Source organism: Bos javanicus, chromosome 4 (assembly GCF_032452875.1).
Source record: "Bos javanicus breed banteng chromosome 4, ARS-OSU_banteng_1.0, whole genome shotgun sequence".
NCBI lineage: Eukaryota > Metazoa > Chordata > Mammalia > Artiodactyla > Bovidae > Bos > Bos javanicus.
This window is the reverse complement of record NC_083871.1, coordinates 13,134,757-13,154,172: the sequence shown is the minus strand read 5'-3', so window position 1 is coordinate 13,154,172 and position 19,416 is coordinate 13,134,757. Positions and strand designations below refer to the sequence as shown.

General features: G+C 43.5%; 1 protein-coding gene across 1 annotated transcript in view; it reads left to right on the top strand.

The window, feature by feature from the left end:
* Nucleotides 1-390: 390 nt before the first annotated feature.
* Nucleotides 391-19,416, top strand: part of PON1 (paraoxonase 1) — a 34,057-nt gene continuing 15,031 nt past the window's right edge. Inside the window, exons 1-5 of the mRNA XM_061413492.1 lie at nucleotides 391-689; nucleotides 12,159-12,229; nucleotides 13,724-13,779; nucleotides 15,305-15,473; nucleotides 18,929-19,055. Of these exons, the coding sequence (XP_061269476.1) occupies nucleotides 616-689; nucleotides 12,159-12,229; nucleotides 13,724-13,779; nucleotides 15,305-15,473; nucleotides 18,929-19,055 (497 nt within the window). The 5' untranslated portion in view covers nucleotides 391-615. The remainder of the gene's footprint in view (nucleotides 690-12,158; nucleotides 12,230-13,723; nucleotides 13,780-15,304; nucleotides 15,474-18,928; nucleotides 19,056-19,416) is intronic.

The window sequence follows — 19,416 nt, the reverse complement described above, 5'->3', positions numbered from 1 at the left end:
CGGATTATCCACAGCATATGCAAGAGTGATATATTTTACTGATTGCTGGCACATAACAGGCACTCAATGTCAGCCAAGAGTCTGGAATGAATGAACACCATTGAGAGGTATCTGATGAGTGGTGCTGAAAGAGAAGCTTGATATGCAGATGTCTGACGGAGCCACGTGGCGGTAGTCGGATGAGAATAAACTTGTATATTAAAAGGTGCCAATCACAGCCCTCCCTTCCTTTTGTGCCTTTTCTGGCTGAGTCACAGCGATCAAGTTACTGAACCCCTCTGAGTCATAGGACCTTGTTATCACAAAGTGAGCTTTCCTCAAAGCCTGGCTCTCCTTTCCCACCGCTCTCCGTTTCCTCCCACCTGCCATTCTCCCCTTTCTGCCCGCTCTAGGCAGCTAGTTCTCTCTGTAAAGCCTCCGGAGCGCTCAGCACCTGGCTGCAGGCGCTGACCCCAAGCAAGTTCCCTCAGTCCCCGAGCAGGGCGGGCGGGGTGAGCTGCGCTCGGGGGAGGGGTGGGGCCAACCCCAGAGCAGCCCTAGGCTGCAGGCGCTCAGGGTCTCCACCCCTTCTCCCGTCTGTGCGTCTGTCCATCCTGCTGCTGTCTGTCCCAGGCTATGGCGAAGCTGTTGGTGCTCACCCTCTTGGGACTGGGGCTGGCATTCTTCAGGGATTACCGGTCTTCTTATCTGTGAGTTGGGTTGCAGCCCACCCCTGTCCTGTCTGTCCTATCCACTACCCAGACCTGGGACTCTTCTCCCCTCACTCTCCACTCCCAAGTTGGCTCCAGGCTCTTAGAAAATCAGAAGGCAGCAGGATGTACTTTCCAAAGCAATTTCATAAATATCCAACTTTCCCCAACCACCTGAACACCCTTGCTCACTGCCTGGGAGAGAGGTTAAGGAGGTGATTGTCTCTGGTGTGAATGACCAAGCTGTTGTCACACACCAATTAATTTATCATAAATACTGGTGTATCTTGGCTACAGATTCACTTCTCAGATTTTCTGCAAAATAAATAACCAGACTGGAGGGGGCCTGTGATATTGTGAGAATTAGGGAAGAAGCTCCAGATTCAGTTGCCTGGCTTAGGCAGAAAACTTCCCAGCATGGAGATGCTCAGTTTGAGACCTCGCTGAGAGACAGAAAACTCCCATGTGCAGTGGAACAGGCGGGAAGGAATGGGCACGGACATGGCCACCTGCTCCAGTGGAGATGTGTCAGGGGTTAGAGGAGAGAGCTTGATGTCCTGGGTTCTTGCTGTGTCCCTTCCATTGTAGGATCTCTCACATTTATTTTTCATGAATATCAGTGTATCTTGGCTACTGTGTCACCAAAACCTCATATAAGAAGCACCTAACAATGTGCTTGGGATATAGTAAGTATTTAATAAATGTGTCCTGCTTCCCTTAAAGGGAAAAGTGCCCTGCTTAGAAGTGTTCTGCTTCCGTTAAAGGTTTTATAAAATTTTAAGTACTACACAAGGGGGAAAACTTTTCTAAGAAAGTGTCAGTAGTTTCATAATAACTTTTTAATAGGGGTTCAATGTCTAGAGATCATCCTAATCCAAACGATTAATCAGTCATACCTCGTTATTGACTTTGAAGTAAAACATTACTAAAAATCAAACTGAACATTTTGGACTTTCGGAAAAAGATCATATGATCCTGTTGACTGTTTAGAAACGTACATACATTGATTCAGAATAGATTTTTGTAAATATTGGGATTTTCTTTTCTAATTGTTGGTTACTTTTGGAATCACAAACTTAGAAAAAAATAAGAAATGGACAGTGATTTGGGACTTTTAATCATGTAAAAATTATAGTTTGTGGATTTTCACTAACCATGGTACTATTTGTTGTCAAAGAAGAATATATACTTATAACATTATGCATTATATATAATATTAATACATGTATGTAAATACATTATATATGTGTGTATATATAATGCATATATACACATACATACATAAAGTATAGCTTTACTGCTACTACCCTAAAAAGTTTCTCTATCAACATGAAGTCTTAGCTTATTTGAGCCAGCATTAATATTTCCCCAAGTTTGTTCCTTGGAACACACACAAGTCACAAAACATGCTCTATAAAAAAATAGGTTCCTTAGACAAAGTAAATTTGGGAAATGTCTATTATAGCCTTTTCCTGGAGATTGACAGTGCATTCTGGCACACTGAACACTTTGAAAAGTCCTTCAGTAACAAAATACACAACATGATTTTGGTTTGTCATTTCACAGACTTATTTGCCCACATCCTTTACTCCCTTTCTTGGTACCACCTGTATAACTCTCTGGGATACAGTTTGAGACGGATTATTCTATATCATTGATTTGCACCAAGACTTAAATTTCAACAGAAGTTGAGGTCTGGCCTTGGGCAGCAGCTTTCTGGACCCCCCAAGCCTGACTGTGATTTGTCTGAAGGGACCAAAGCACACTATGGTCATAGCTTAACATAATGTCAGTGTCCGCAAGTCCCCTTGGTAGCCTTGCCTGTGATTAGGGCACTTCCCAGAACCACTTTGCCATGAGGACGCTGCAGTGGGAAGACCAGGTCTGGTTTGGAGTGAGAACTCCCTGTTTTACTTTCACCACCTGGGTCCAGTACGTGGGGAGGGAGCCTCAGTCCTTTAACTTCTGGTTGTAACCAGATGGCTGAGAAGAGAAAGAAAGTGGCCATGGGGTGGACCTATGCTTTTTGAATGAAAAAGAGAGCTAGAACAGAGAGCAGAGTAGGAATAATGTGCAGCTGGGAGGATGGGTGGTTCAGTGGTAAAGAATCCATCTGTCAATGCAGGAGATGCAAGTGATGCAGGTTTGATGTCTGGTGGAGAGGATGCCATGGAAAAGGGAATGGAGACCCACTCCAGTACTTTTGCCTAGGTAATCCCATAGACAGAGGAGCCTGGCGGGCTACAATCCATGGGGTTGCAGAGTCAGATATGACTTAGCAACTAAACAACAGGAGGATGGGTGGTTATGGGGATGGAAGATGGTGTAGAGCCTTCAAGCAGCTCAGATGGGGGAGGAAAGGAAATTGCCGGGAAGTATGCGTGTTTCTCCTCCAAGACGCCTGCATTCTGTCTCAGTCTTGTGTGTCTCCTCCCTTTACTCCGGCTCGCTTTTGCCGTCTTTCCTGCCCCGCACCAAGCACCCTCACTTGGCAGACCATCTCAGGAGCTCGCCTGAAATCTGAGACACGACCATCTCACGCCCCATTGCCCGGCAACTTCTTTACAAAGGATATTAATAAATCCACTTCTTACCTTTCACTTTGCCTCTCCTGAACTTCATTAAGTCCCGAGACTAGGTGCACGGTTTCAGTCAGAAGATTGGGGGTTGGAGTCTCACATGAGGTTCACCTGGGCTCCTGTCCCACGTGAGGCAAGATTGTGTTCGAATTCCCACCTGAGGTGTGCGGTTTCTAAAGGACATTCAAATCCTGCAGGCGCTCCCCGCCCCAACTTAGAACCAGATAAAGACAGCCTAGAGGATCAGTAAATTACCTTTACCCCCATTTTAGAGATAAGGTATCTGAATTTCAGAGAAAATCATGAATCTGTCCAAGGGAGAGAAGGGAAAAGATTATATGCCGAGACCAGCAGCAAGGTCGAGGTGAATCGTCAGAGGAGATACAACTTTTGTTCCCTCAGAGATGTGGCGTATGGGAGTAAGGCAGGTTCACAAGAAGTTGTATAGTCCTGGAGCTGGACGGATCTTGTGGACGGATACTAGATGTGTCTTGAGGGGTTCCCAGATGCTTCTGAGGTGACAGCAGCACAGAGGAAGGAAATAAGGGAGCTCCCTTGGATTAGTAGTCTGTCCCACCCATCTGTGCCGGCGCCGCTCACTACGCAGGCGCACTGCACTTCCAGTGAACGACGATGTAAACAGTGCCCCCTGGTGTATGGAATGTTAACATGCATCTCTAGGGCAACTTCCTCATTTCTTAAGTTGGTGGCGCTAGCCTCCCAAATGGGAGAAGGCAATGGCAGCCCACTCCAGTACTCTGGCCTGGAAAATCCCATGAACTGAGAAGCCTGGTAGGCTGCAGTCCATAGGGTTTCGAAGAGTTGGGCACGACTGAGCGACTTCACTTTCACTTTTCACTTTCATGCATTGGAGAAGGCAATGGCAACCCACTCCAGTACTCTTGCCTGGAGAATCCCAGGGACAGAGAAGCCTAGTGGGTTGTCATCTATGGGGTCGCACAGAGTCGGACACGACTGAAGTGACTTAGCAGCAGCAGCAGCAGCAGCCTCCCAAATGCAGGAGACTTAAGAGACAGGGGTTCAATCTCTAGGTTGGAAAGATACCCTGGAGGAGGAAATGGCAACCCACTCCAGTACTCTTGCCTGGAAAATCCCATGGACAGAGGAGCCTGGGGCCTACCGTCCCTAGGGTCACAAAGAGTCAGACACGACTGAAGCAATTTAGCAGGACATAACGGTCCGTTTAGTCAAGGCTATGGTTTTTCCATTGGTCATGTACGGATGCGAGAGTTGGACTGTGAAGAAAGCTGAGCACCAAAGAATTGATGCTGTTGAACTGTGGAGAAGACTCTTGAGAGTCCCTTGGACTGCAGGGAGATCCAACCAGTCCATCCTAAAGGAGATCAGTCCTGGGTGTTCATTGGAAGGACTGATTTTGAAGCTGAAACTCAAATACTTTGGCCACCTCATGCGAAAAGCTGACTTGATGGAAAAGACCGCGATGCTGGGAGGGATTGGGGGCAGCTGGAGAAGGGGATGACAGAGGATGAGATGGCTGGATGGCATCACCGACTCGATGGACGTGAGTTTGAGTGAACTCTGGGAGTTGGTGATGGACAGGGAGGCCTGGTGTGCTGTGATTCATGGGGTTGCAGAGTCGGACACGACTGAGTGACTGAACTGAACATGTGAAACTCTTTATTACAAGGAAACAGCAAAGCTAGCATTTATTAATAGTGTTCATATTTCTGCTACCCTGGTGCCCACTCCAGGCAACACACTCTAGTGGGAAAAGGATAGTGGAGGATTCCAGCAGACCTGGGCTGGACCTCAGTTCTGCAGCTTTCAGGTCACTTTGTTACTGACCTGGATTCTTGGGCTTTTTAATCGACAGAAATTGATAACAGGTCAGAGGAGTAATTTAGGCAAGGTTTTTTTGGGGACTCGTGCTGCAGCACAGGGAGTAAAAACATGTAACAGGTTTCCTTGCTTGCTCCTTGATTGGGGAGCAATCTGGTCCCTTAAATGGGGTGAGGGTAGGTGCCTATCCAGTGGTCAGGCCACAGGGGTGGCCTGGGTGGTTGGCCGACCTGCTTGATGGAACTGTGTGTAGGAATCATGTGCAGTACCCTACTTTTGCTCCAACAACTTTTACGTGGCTGTTGGATTTTTGGTCCTTTTTGTATCATATTGTTGATCATTTGTTCCAACTGCCTATGCATACAGTTCTTTTTAGTCCCTTATAGTTTAGTCCCTCTGTTGCTCTGGGAGATGTTTGTTCAGGTGGAAGCATTGTAGCAAAGAGTCCCTGGTGTCAGCCTGCCTCAACTTTACCATTTTGAGCCTGTTTCTCCACCTAAATATTATGGGCTTATAATACCTATCACAGTAGGTATATGCATAAAATCTGGCCCATGAAAGATACTCTGTAAATGTTAATTTTCATTATTGCCACATGCTATCTCAAAAATCTACCTATGAATGATCTACTAAATGAGTGAAATTTGAATATATGTTGCGGTAGGACCTCACTGAGACCCTAGGTTAAGAACAAATAATTCACTGGTCCTCCTCTACCAATGCAACCAACATCATCTTCTCTGCCTGATGCACTAGCCTGCTAATTCCACAAAACAATTTGGCAGACATCTACCAAGTACTTTTTTTTTTGCTTGAGCTCTGTGCACTTGTGCAAAGTCACAGGACAGAATAGGATGCAGTATTCAGTCACAGATTTCAGAATTTAGTGTTAGCAATGAGACTACAAGCTGATTACCATGAAACAATATGGAAAGAGACTCTGTAGATGTATATGTGAAGATTTATGAGGATAAATGAAGGGGTTACTAATCCTATCACAAAAAATCAGGAGGAGTTGCAGACTGGTCACGAGTAGGAAACTTCCAGGTGGATTAGCAGGAAGGATGAGGTGGAGGGAAAACTTGCATGAGCAAGTGAAAGGAGAGAAAGTGATGTAGAGAAAAGGATTCTTGGTGTCATGGCACCTGATTTCATATCCAAATTCCCAGGCTTCCCTGGTGGCTCAGTGGTAAGAATCTGCCTGCCAGTGCAGGAGACATGGGTTTGATCCCTGATCTGAGTGGGAAGATGCCACATGTCGTGGAGCAACTAAGCCTGTGCACCACAGCTGTTGAGTCTGTGCTCTAGAGCCTGGGAGCCACAACTACGGAGCCTTTGTGCTGCAACCACTAAAGCCATCGCACCCTGGGACGCGTGCTCTACAACAAGAGAGGCCACCGTAATGAGAAGCCCACACACCCAACTAGGGGGTAGCCCACACTTGCTGCAACTAGAAAAAAGCCTGAAGAGCAACAAAGACCCAGCAAAAAGATAAAACAAACAAGTAAAATCCTAAAAAAATTTAAATTCCATCCTTTTTAAGGACAGTAAGTCCCAACGCTGGGAGGGATTGGGAGCAGGAGGAGAAGGGGACGACAGAGGATGAGATGGCTGGATGGTATCACTGACTCGATGGATGTGAGTTTGAGTGAACTCCGGGAGTTGGTGATGGACAGGGAGGCCTGGTGTGCTGCGATTCATGGGGTCGCAAAGAGTCAGACACGACTGAGGGACTGAACTGAACTGGACTGAAGTCCCAATAGGAAATATTGAAGAATAGGAGTGTGCAGAGGCAGAAGATAGACTGGTGAGGATATATATGGCCCCAAGGAAAGTTCTAGAATGGGTTTCTTAATGCAAAGCTAAAGATCCTCACTTTCTTTTGTAAGGAGCTGGCATGTATTTGCAAAGAATAATTCATAGCAGGGAGTATGTGATTTCTGGCCAGATTTCAGCAGCTTATTAATCAGCGAAACACCACAAACATTGAACTTTGTCCTTTAGACCTGGAACATTTGGACTTAAGCCCTTGACAAGATATTTCCTGATAATTGAAAGTAAAATAGAAAAACATGAGCTGGATTATAGTAACACAATCTGAGCTGTCTTTTGGCATTGCTTCCAGCTTTTTGGAAGCAGTAATACTGGTAAATTTTGCTGGGCAGAGGACTGAGTGTGATCTCTGAATTCATACTTGGGTTCCAACCCCAGCTCAGCCACTTCATAATTTTGCAGACTTGAAAAGCCACTTAATCTTCGTCACCTGTAAATAGGGAAAACAGTACCTCAGGGAGAGGTTTGAGGATTAAAGCAGAGTAATTGAAGTCCCTGAACTACAGTAACAATGATTAGTCTGTGAGATTTGGGCTCCCCAGGTGGCTCTAGTGGTAAAGAACCCTCCTGCCAACGCAAGAGACATGAGACTCAGGTTCAATCCTTGGGTCAGGCAGATGCCCTGGAGAAGGGAATGGCTACACACTCCAGTATTCTTGCCTGGAGAATCCCATGGACAGAGGAGCCTGGCAAGCTACAGTCTATGGGGTCACACAGAGACTTAGCACCCACACATGGCCACAAATTTGAACCAAAAGCAGCTGGGTGCTGACTTAATGCCTCCTTATCTACGATTGGCTCCCTTTAGCTCTGATTATTCTGCCTTTTCCATGAGAGAGAAACCTGAGTAAGAATAGAGGCTAATCATTTCTGCTTTTGTCTGTCCTCTGTGAACACATCACTCTTACTGAACCTTGCAAGCCAGGGAGCCTCTTCTTCCTGTGTGATTTTGACTCTAAAAAGCTAATATGGCTATCCTTGGCATTTTCCTCAAGTCTTCACCCACTCGCTGATGGCTTGTCATCAACTCTCTTCTTCTGTGTCACTCTTTGTGTCCTTGATTATGACCGCTTGTACCTGTCTTTTGAGTTCCCTGGGGCACTCTGTACATATTCACTAAGCTTTCTATAAAGCTATGTTTTCAAATGGTGGATCACAAAATCAATTTAGTAAAGTATGATCAGCCCTTATCTATTTATTTTTGTTTTATTATTTTTAAAATTGAAGTATAGCTTCTCTGGTGACTCAGATGATAAAGAATCTGCCTGCAATGTGGGAGATCCAGGTTTGATACCTGGGGTGGGAAGAGCCCTTGGAGGAGGAAATAGCAACCCACTCCAGTATTCTCACCTCCATGAACAGAGGAGCCTTGTGGGCTACAATCCACGGGGTCACAAAGAGTCGGACATGACTGAGCGACTAGCATATTGTTGGTTTATGATATTATATTAGTCTTTCATGTATACAGCACAGTGTTTCAATATTTTATAGATTATACTCCATTTATAGTTATAAAATATTGGCTATGTTCTCTGTGCTGTACAATATATTCTTGTAGCTTATTTATCTTATATATAACAGTTGGTACCTCTTAATCTTCTACCCTTATATTGCCCTTCCCCACTTCCCTGTCCTATTGGTAACCACTAGTTTGTTCTCTTTATCTGTGAGTCGGTTTCTCTCTTGTTATATTCATTCATTTATTTCTTAGATTCCACATATACGTGATAATATACAGTATCTGTCTTTCTCTGCCTGACATTTCACTAAGCCTAATACCTTCCAGCTCCATCTATGTTGTTGAAAATGGCAAAATTTCATTAGTTTTCTATGACCGTGTAAAATTCATACATGCACACACACATATACACATCACATCTTTATCCGCTGATCTGTTGGTGTACTTAGGTTGCTTCCGTATCTCGACTATATCTTGGCTATTGTAAATCGTGCTGCTATGAACACTGAGGTGTATGTATCTTTTCAAATTAGTGTTTTCATTTTCTTTGTACATATATGCAAGTGTGGAATTGCTGGGTCATATGGTAGTTCTTTTAGTCTTTTGAGGAACTTCCACAGTGGCTGTACCAATTTATATTCCCACCAACAGTGGAATCAGTTCAGTTCAGTCTCTCAGTCATTGTGTCTGACTCTTTGCGACCCCATGAACTGCAGCACGCCACTCCCTGTCCATCACCAACTCCCAGAGTCCACCCAAACCCATGTCCATTGAGTCGGTGATGCCATCCAGTCATCTTATCCTCTGTCGTCCCTTTCTCCTCCTGCCCTCAATCTTTCCCTGCATCAGGGTCTTTTCCAATGAGTCAGCTCTTCGCATCAGGTGGCCAAAGTATTGAGTGTCAGCTTCAACATCATTCCTTCCAATGAACACCCAGGACTGATATCCTTTAGGACGGACTGGTTGGATCTCCTTGTAGTCCAAGGGATTCTCAAGAGTCTTCTCCAACACCACAGTTCAAAAGCATCAGTTCAGTGCTCAGCTTTCTTTATAGTCCAACTCTCACATCCATACATGACTACTGGAAAAACCATAGCCTTGACTAGACAGACCTTTGTTGGCAAAGTAATGACTCTGCTTTTTAATATGCTGTCTAGGTTGGTCATAACTTTTCTTCCAAGGAGTAAGTGTCTTTTAATTTCATGGCTGCAGTCACCATCTGCAGTGATTTCGGAGCCCAGAAAAATAAAGTCAGCCACTGTTTCCACTGTTTCTCCATCTATTTGCCATGAAGTGATGGGAATGGATGCCATGATCTTAGTTTTCTCAATGTTGGGCTTTAAGCCAACTTTTTCACTTTCCTCTTTCACTCTCATCAAGAGGCTCTTTAGTTCTTCACTTTCTGCCATAAGGGTGGTATCATCTCCATATCTGAGGTTATTGATGTTTCTCCTGGCAATCTTGATTCCAGCTTGTGCTTCTTCTAGCCCAGTGTTTCTCATGATATACTCTGCATATAAGTCAAATAAGCAGGGTGAGAATATACAGCCTTGACGTACTCCTTTTCCTATTTGGAACCAGTCTGTTGTTCTGTGTCCAGTTCTAACTGTTGCTTCCTGACCTGCATACAGATTTCTCAAGAGGCAAGTCAGGTGGTGTGGTATTTTCATCTCTGTCAGAATTTTCCACAGTTTATTGTGATCCACACAGTCAAAGGCTTTGGCATAGTCAATAAAGCAGAAATAGATGTTTTTCTGGAACTCTCTTGCTTTTTCCATGATCCAGCGGATGTTGGCAATTTGATTTCTGATTCCTCTGCCTTTTCTAAAACCAGCTTGAACATCTGAAATAGTGTTCCTTTTTTCCCCAAACCCTCACCAATATTTGTGGGGTTTTTTTGTATTATCAGTATCTTTAAATAAATGAAACAGGATTGAACAGAAACGTTAGGAATGTATCACATTGATTAGGGGAAGTGTCCTCTCACGAACTTTGTTTCAGGTATGTGTGTAAGTGTGTGCTGTGTGTTTCCACCGAATAAAATGCTTTTCCTAATGTGGGTCTTAGTCTGAAAAGTTGATAAAACTCCAAACTTTCCCTTTTCTTTCTTTACTGCAAACTTTTGTGACTATAATGTCAAATTTCCATTGTTGGAATACCTTTTCGTTTTCTCAGTCATGGAGGCAGATCCCAACTTGCCTTTGAAGTCTGCTTTCCAAGTTCATGTCCATCATTCAGGGCCAAGCCTCTCCTTGCAGCCAGGCTTTCCTCATCTGTGCATTCACCTCTGGGTCTGTAGCATTCGGACTGGAAGATCTCTACTGCATGCTAATAATGCACTGTGGCACTTTAACAAAGCTGATTTCTAGAGCTCACTGCTAGCCTCTTAAGCTCAGGGCCTATTAGAGGGTGAAAATGCTAGCTAATAACGTAGTAGTAGGCCTAGTGGGAACGTGCTACACTTTTCCTGAATGAAAAGATGGAAGATCAGTCACCTCCAAAGTCATATTATTTTATACCAGGTTGTTAATAATTTTATTCAAAGTGTCTAGTCACCCCTTCACCCATCATCTTCCTTCTATGAGAGGAAATTATCAGTAAGGCAAGTGAGAGACTTCTCCTCCTGACTGTCTTTAGCCAAATAAGATTTCTAGGGCTGCTTGGATAAGCATTGCTACTCACTGTTCAGTCACTAAGTAGTGTTGGACTCTTTTCGACTCCATGAACTGCAGCACACTATCCTTAGTGCTCAAAAAAAAAAAAAAAAATTTTACTGTGTAAGTCTCTTGGCTGAGCTAATGTTGTGGTCCTTTTCTTTCAAATGCCACGTCAACAACTCAACAGCTCTGTGCTACATGCGCAGGCAGCCTGCTGGTGCCTCCTTCTCACAGCTGTTCTTTTTCCCTTGGTCCTTCACTCAGATGTTCCCCAGGAAGTTTATGTTTTCTGCTTTACTTTTGTGCGTGCGTGTGTGTGTGTGTGTGTGTGCACGCATGTGTGCGCGCGATGCCTTTAAATATGCTGGCCTTGGGTAGGATTTTCTGAAGCTATAAATCCTTTAAGCACACCTGCATTTTTCAAGTAACACACCTGAAATCAGGTGCCCAGTCCAAGCTTTGGGGCCACACCGGGCAGATGGGGAAGAGGCCTATTTGTCAGCAGCCCTAAAACATCAAATGGAATCAATTGGACCCAGGTTGTTATTTAACCCGAACGTCCACTTAGGGCTCCTGACATGGTTGATGAAATAGTTTCTGTTCTGCCAAAGGGCACTGAGCCCAGAAGAGGGCACCAAGCCCAGAAGAGGACGCTGCACATCTTTGTGTATCCACCCAGGGCTTCCCAGGTGGTGTAGTGGTAAAGAATCCACCCGCCAACAGGAGACCCAGAAGATGCGGGTTCGATCCCTGAGTCAGGAAGAGCCCCTGGAGAAGGGGATGGCAACCCACTCCAGTATTCTTGCCTGGAGAATCCATGACAGAGGAGCCTGGTGGGCTACAGTCGACGGGGTCACAGAGAGTCAGACACGACTGAGCACACAGCACATCTACCCCCCTCTGCTAAATATACACTAAACATTGTGCCCAGGGGCCCCGTGTGTCTCGCTCAGGCCTGGTCTGATAGAATCGCTCAGGTTTCAGGGACCACTAACCCTGGGGTTGAAACCCAGGCAAAGTACAGTTAAGGAGAATTTTACTGGCTACTTACTTTTGCAACTTAGTTAAATTTCTGGATAGTTTTATGCATACTTTATTCCTTTTTTTTTCTCTCTTCCAGAGCAAGAATGAACGCTTCCCGAGAAGTAAAATCGGTAGAACTTCCTAACTGTAAATTAATAAAAGGAATAGGTAAGCATTTGAGAGGAGGAAGTATTATCAAATACGTAAGTATCTGATAATACTCCACTTGAAGTATTACCTTGTGAGTTATTTGATTAATACACCTATTTAATTCTGTTCAAAAATAAAACTACTAGCCAGGAGAGTATTATCAAGTCAGTAGTGAGTTGTAAATACCAGATTACTTGACCTTCGACTCTACCAGCCTGTCATCAAGGGGTTTGACCGCTTTTTGATTATTTGTTTTTGTTTGGTTCATTTAGCAGAAACAGTGGTCAGGAAGCGTTTGATTTTATGGTAATATAACCTGAGCAGATGGCAGAGGAGGCACAGAAGGAGAAAGAGTAATGAGTAAAGGGTAAATGTTTATAAAGGCCTCGCACACCTTTGCCATTACCACAGGCCCTTTCCTTATGCATTTCTCTTTTAATATCTGGGAGGCAAAGTTTTCCCAGAAGGTCTCAGTAGATTTCCCCTCAGATCTCATTAGTCAGAGCTAGACAACAGGCTGGTGCCCTAGCTGCAAAGGAAGCTGGGAAAGTAATTAGGGGGCCTCCTTTGTGGGAGGCAGGCCCCTCAGCAAAGATAAAAAGGACGGGGTAACAGAAGCTGGTAGACAGCCAACAGGGAGGGTTGGAGGACTCAAGTTCCCATCTGGTTTCAACCAACCAGCTTTGTTATTTGAAAACAACTTGTTTGACATTCATGCTTTTGTTATGCTTGAGGGTTTGTTTTTTTAGAATCATTTATCTCAGCTGAGGTTAGAAAGGTTGGACCACATGATTTTATGCAGATAGCATCAATTAGCTTGGTCAGATATCTTATATTGCAATCTTTTTTCTAGAAAACAAGCATGATATTGATATTAAATATCACTGGATATTTGTAAAATGAACACCTCCACTAAAATTAATACCAAGTAAAAAGTCACGTATGTCTTGAGATTGAAATTCAAAAAATTTACATGTATTTAAAGCATAACTAACTTGGTGAGTTATTTATTAATGTTTGTAAAGGCATATTCAGAATATGAAATGTATGCTCACTTTAACCAAAGCATTTGAAATTTGCTTATGTTTCCAATAGGGCTTTTCAAAGAGTTTATTTGATTTGGAATGATTAGGTGTCAGCATATACGGGGAGTTTACTCTGTGTCTTTAAAAATTGCAAGCTATTTTCAAATTACTATACCTTTTGTACATTTAGTGAATTTCCATAAACTTTAAGAGATTTCAGACTCTGAGGAAAAAGTTCTAGTTCATAAACTTAAAACAAATATATTAAGTGTAAGTTTTAAATACACTTTATTATATGAATCTCTTAATTTTTAAATAATCATATGAATCAATTTGAATAAATACAGGAAAGAATGATTTATTCTGAACCTATCAAAGAAGAACTAAATATATAGCTCCATTTTCAAGTTGGGAGTGATGAAGACAAGGCCCCCTAACTTCCCGCAATGGTCTTAACAATCTGTGCTGTCTGTACTCTTTTTTGAAGAAACTGGTGCTGAAGACCTGGAGATACTTCCTAATGGACTCGCTTTCATTAGTGCCGTAAGTGTTGCCTTTGATTTCCTGTGCTCTGAACCATTTTCTAGGACCAGCAGCTTGCCTTTCATTTCAGCCTTCTTTATACCAATGCCCATCTTCGAATCAAATGAGCGGTGATATGGTTCAAAAAACAACCTGTGTACGCATTCATACTGGTATAACGATTATGATCATATGTGTTCTATGCGTGTTTGTATTCCTGTGGGTACACTGAGCTCCTGTATTCCCTTATCTTCCACTGTGACAATTTGAGTCCAGTGAGTTCAAGAGTTTCCCATTCATCTGTCTGTTCCTTGAAGAAAGTAAGCAGTGTAGTCAAATACCTGCTGATTTGAGTGTGTGTGTGTGTCTGTGTATGTTCCCCCTCACATATCATTTAGATTTTAATCCTTCTTTTTACACTTTTTGGAATAAGCCTTTTAATTTTAAAATGTTAGTAGGTCATGCCACAATTTCCAGACTTTTGGAAAGAAAAGCCCCCGTGTTGTCAAATTCTCCTGCACACAGATCATTGTGGTAGATGATGTAGCTCAAAAACAAAAGTCATCACCCTAATGAAGGATAACAGAATTGATAGAATACAGTATTCAAGTCATCCAGCCACTGAAAATCCTTTGCTGCCTGTTGTAATTTATTTAATCCAGTTTTCTCCTATGAAGACTGATCGTCCTCTGAAGAGGTGTCTTACAAACTTTTTTTTAAAGCAACAGAATATAAATTTCCATTAAATCTTACATGTTGCTGCTGCTGCTAAGTCGCGTCAGTGGTGTCTGACTCTGTGCGACCCCATAGACGGCAGCCCACCAGGCTCCCCCGTCCCTGGGATTCTCCAGGCAAGAATACTGGAGTGGGTTGCCATTTCCTTCTCCAATGCATGAAAGTGAAAAGTGAGAGTGAAGTCGCTCAGTCGTGTCCGACTCTAAGTGACCCCATGGACTGCAGCCTACCAGGCTCCTCCACCCATGGTATTTTCCAGGCAAGAGTACTGGAGTGGGGTGCCATTGCCCTCTCCGAAATTTTACATAGGACCCCACTATCTAAAACAAATAGTAGCTGTGCTGGTCTACCTTCAAGCTATGGAAGGAGTTGTCCCCTGGAGTTATTAGACCCTAACCCTAAACCTTTGTTTCTGAGATGCTTCCATGAAACCTGCCAGGGGACGATCCATAACCCGTGTTCTTCTGTGTTCCTTGCTTATATTACTGAAGCTTATTAGTAAATGCCTCTTTGGTCTGCTCTTCCTTTTTTTTTTTTTTTTGTAATTGTCATCATGGGTTGGTAGCTGTGATATTCAACACAGATGCTTTGCAGCTGGTGATGGAAGGGTCTGTGCCCATTATGTGGGGTTGCCTGGGAGCATGTGACTTCCAAAGACCCCCAAGGGCTGCTTGCACAAGCCAGCTAACAGGCTTGCCATGTGGCTTGCAGCCCGAACCAGACAGTGTGAACCCATGTGCTGTCTACCACCTCCATCAGCATTTGAAGTGTTTGTAAAGTGCCTGTGTTTTCTCCTCTGTTATTTTATAAGGGATTACGATATCCTGGAGTAAAAAGCTTTGAACCTGATAAGCCTGGAAAAATACTGCTGATGGACCTGAACGAAGAGGATCCTACAGTGTTGGAATTGAAGATGACGGGAAGTAACTTTGATGCGTCTTCATTTAACCCTCACGGCATTAGCACATTCACAGATGAAGGTAACAAATTCAATGTCTATTAAAAATAAAACCAAATTAAAAAAAAAAACAGAAAAAATGTTAATGAATATTTCTTTTCATCCAATTAAAGTTCAGTCATGAATAATGCTCTCACTCTGGGTTTTAAACTTACCTCCTATGTGAATTCAACATAACATAACCATGTAAATGCTTGAGAATGCTAAAATACTTGAGATTTGCAAAGCACCTAATTTTTAAAAATATGTGAATTTTAACATTCAGATAATCCCTATAATTACCATAGTGATAATATTCAACCCTAATAGAAATGAATTTTTCCATTTTAAACAATTATACAGATACAGGTGTTTACAACAACAGATGGCTCTAATGTAAGACACCTGCAACCTACAGACCCACCGCCAGTCACCTTCAATGCGTCGCTGCCCACCGGTTCCTTCGTTTGTCTTCAAACAGTCTCTCCACAGTTTGACAAATTGCCCCATCCATTATGCTTTCATCTGATTTCTTCCCTTCTTTTTGCAGCCCTTGCCTTGGTCTCTACATTAATTCTCAACCCTGGTTGTGCCCACAAGCACCTGGAGAGTTTTAAAAAGCCTGATGCCCAGGCCAGAGCCCCAGATATTTTGATTCAGTTGGTCTGAGGGAGGCTTGAATGGTAGTGCTTGTTACAAGCTCTCCAGCAGTTAAGAATGTGAGACCAGGGTTGAGAACCACACCTATCCCCATGGCCTCCATCAGACAATCCCTTCCTTGGTCCTTGCAGACTTTTCTGCAAGGGGGGACTAAAATTGCTGCCTTGAAAGCCATCAGCAATGTCCTTATTAAGAAACTCTTTCGCAACTCTTCCCCTCCTTCCTTCACTCTTATTTTATACTGTTGGCCACTCAGGGGTAAAAATCTGCCTATAGTGCAGGACCCTCAGGAGACCTGGGTTCGCTACCTGGGTTGGAAAGATCCCCTGGAGAAGAGAATGGCAACCCATTCAAGTATTCTTGCCGGGAGAATCCCATGGACAGAGGAGCCCGGTGGGATTCATCCATAGGGTCGCAGTGAGTTGGTCACGACTGACGCAACTCAGCACTCATGCACTGTTCCTTCTAGGCGATCTCCCCTCCCTGATACTCCGGCACACTCATCTGTTCTCATTCTGATCCTGCTGCAGCTTTTCCACGCTCTTCATTATGTTGCCACTCATTTCGAATTCTCTGAGCATTCCCCAAAGGACTGGTCTTTCACCTCCTCCTTACTTTCTCTATTTCAAAAAGGTCAGCCATGTCACAACTGTAGCTGTGTCTGCTGTCTAGGTAAACACCCTCCAAAGTGTATTATTATTATTTTAATCAGCTCTTCTGTCCCCTCCCTTCAGCTCACCAGCTATTTCTATTTGGGTTCCTCTCCTACAGCCACAGGCTTCCCTGGTGGCTCAGACAGTAAAGAATCTGCCTGCAACTTGGGAGACCCGGGTTCAATCCCTGGGTCAGGAAGATCCCCTGGAGAAGGGAATGGCTACGCACTCCAGTATTCTTGCCTGGAGAATTCCATGGACAGAGGAGCCTTGTGGGCTACAGTCCTTGGGGTCACAAAGAGTGGGATACAACTGAGCGACTAACACAACACCTACAGCCAAATTAAACTCAAAATGTTAAAAAGTAATTCTTATCCTCTTATCTTCCCTTACTCCATATGACTTCCCTTCTTCCATATATATATCTATTGAAATTTACATACATACATATGTATTTCCCTTCCAGTCATCTCTTCACCCATTTAACATTCTATTTTATTTTTAAAATATTGTAAGTGCAAAGAAATAGGATGTGGGGTGTGCGCATGCTCTCTTGAATTAAAAAGGGGAAATAACCACATAAATATTATACAGGTCCTCATATGCGTTACTTTTGCGTTAAACACTGCATCGTGGATTCCTTCCCCTGACAGTACATCCAGAGCTGCTTTGTAACGGCTGTTTGGAATTCTATGGCATGGGAGAACCATTATATAGTTCATCTGTCGGTGGATATCGAGCCTGTTCCTACCTTTATGCTCACTGAAAACGAATGCCAGAATAAACATCTTAGGCAGCTCCTGTGACTGCTTATGATACATTCCTAGAGGTAGATTCTGCTGCACAAAACATGAATCTGGGTTTTAATCCTCACTTTTGGTCGATTTCCACTTCCCATATTCCTCAGCCATCATCAGGGACTTTTGGTGCTTCCTGTCAAACCCCTCTCATATCCTTTCCTGCCTTTTCCGGTCAGTAGGGTAAGGCTCCATGGCTTACTCACAGGGACTTTCAACCAAGGAGTAACATGACTGTGGGTATAGCACTAATCCAGGCATGTGGAGGGAAGCAGCGTCCTCCTGGTCTAGCCCTTCTTTCCACCTGCCTGGATTACTGCTATACCCACAGTTGTATACTCCTTGGTTGAAAGCCCCTGTAAGTAAGCCCTGGAGCCTCACCCTAAGCCCTACAAGACTAACCTGGAGTCCTATGTCTATGGCTTTAATCCTCCCACTCTTTCATTCATGTCTACTCCAACTACAACCTCCAGCTAAGCTCCTGCCTCAGGCCCTTTGCACATTCTCTTCCTTCCGCCTAGAACACCCTGTCCCCAGATATTCATATAGTTCAGTCTCTCATTTCATTTCAGTACCTGCTTTAGCATCATCTTCTCAGAACTTGCCTGACTGCCATGGACAAGACATCTCATTACTCTGCATCCCTTTATCTGGTTTTATTTTCCTTCTGTAGCACTTAACACCAATTAAAATAAACATCTGCTTGGCAGGGGGCCTAATGGGAAGTCTCATAGCTGGCTTTTCTGTTCAGATTTCTCCCATTCAACCTCCTAAACTTGACACTATTTTCCTTTAAACACCAATTTGGTCACGTCAAAGCTTTCCAAAGATTCCCTGCTTCCGAAGGCAAAGACTATGGGCTAACATCTGATCACTCCTTCTTGACCACTTACACTGGTCTCTTTCATGCCGCAGAGTTGCACTGACTCCTGGAAGCTAAATCCCTTTGATATTATCTCTCAGGTGCTCTTTTTATGGAATTTATCATCTCACACTGTGTAAATTACACCTGAGCACACCTTCTCTTATTGATATTCTTCTCATCTTTTATCTCTTTTATGTCAGTGCTGCATCTTGCTGAGACCATTTGCAGCAGAAAGCTTAATAAGCTCTTTGGAGTTTTAGTGTCAAGGGCTGCTCACTCCTAAGTTGAGGACTTTTTTTCCCCCTGTGGAGTCTGGTGGTTTTTAGACTGTCACTAGGTCTTCCTTTAGCCATTTTTCTCTGGAGCAATCACAAATGCTTCTCTCTACAAAGAGATGAAAATATTCCATCTGCCTGACATCCTAAGTACTGGTTGGAGGTGGGTAGAAATTGCTTTTTAGAGACAGAGCTGACAGCTGAGAGCTCGGTTAATGTTTCGATTTTTGTTTTTAATCTCTTCTCAGATAATACTGTGTACCTGCTGGTGGTGAGCCATCCAGACGTTAAGTCCACGGTTGAGTTGTTTAAATTTCAAGAAGAAGAAAAGTCACTTTTGCATCTGAAAACCATCAAACATGAACTTCTGCCTAAGTACTGAGATATGTCATATTCCTATTTTCCTTTAACACAAGGGGATGGTGTGTCTACTTTTAGAGTTTCCTTTGGCGGGGGTGGGGGTGGGGTGGGAGGACAATGGCAACTCTCCTTTCTCTTTTTAAAAATTTTATTTTACTTTCATTTATTCCTCTTCTAATGCTCTTTTTCCTCTTTCTTATTTTTTAAATTATGAAAGTATGATAACACATTTACAGGAGACTAAAGTTACTTAAAGCTCAACATTCAGAAATCTAAGATCATGGCATCCAGTCCCATCACTGCCTGGCAAATAGATAGGGAAACAGTGGCAGACTTTATTTTTTAGGGCTCCAAAATCACTGCAGATGGTGACTGC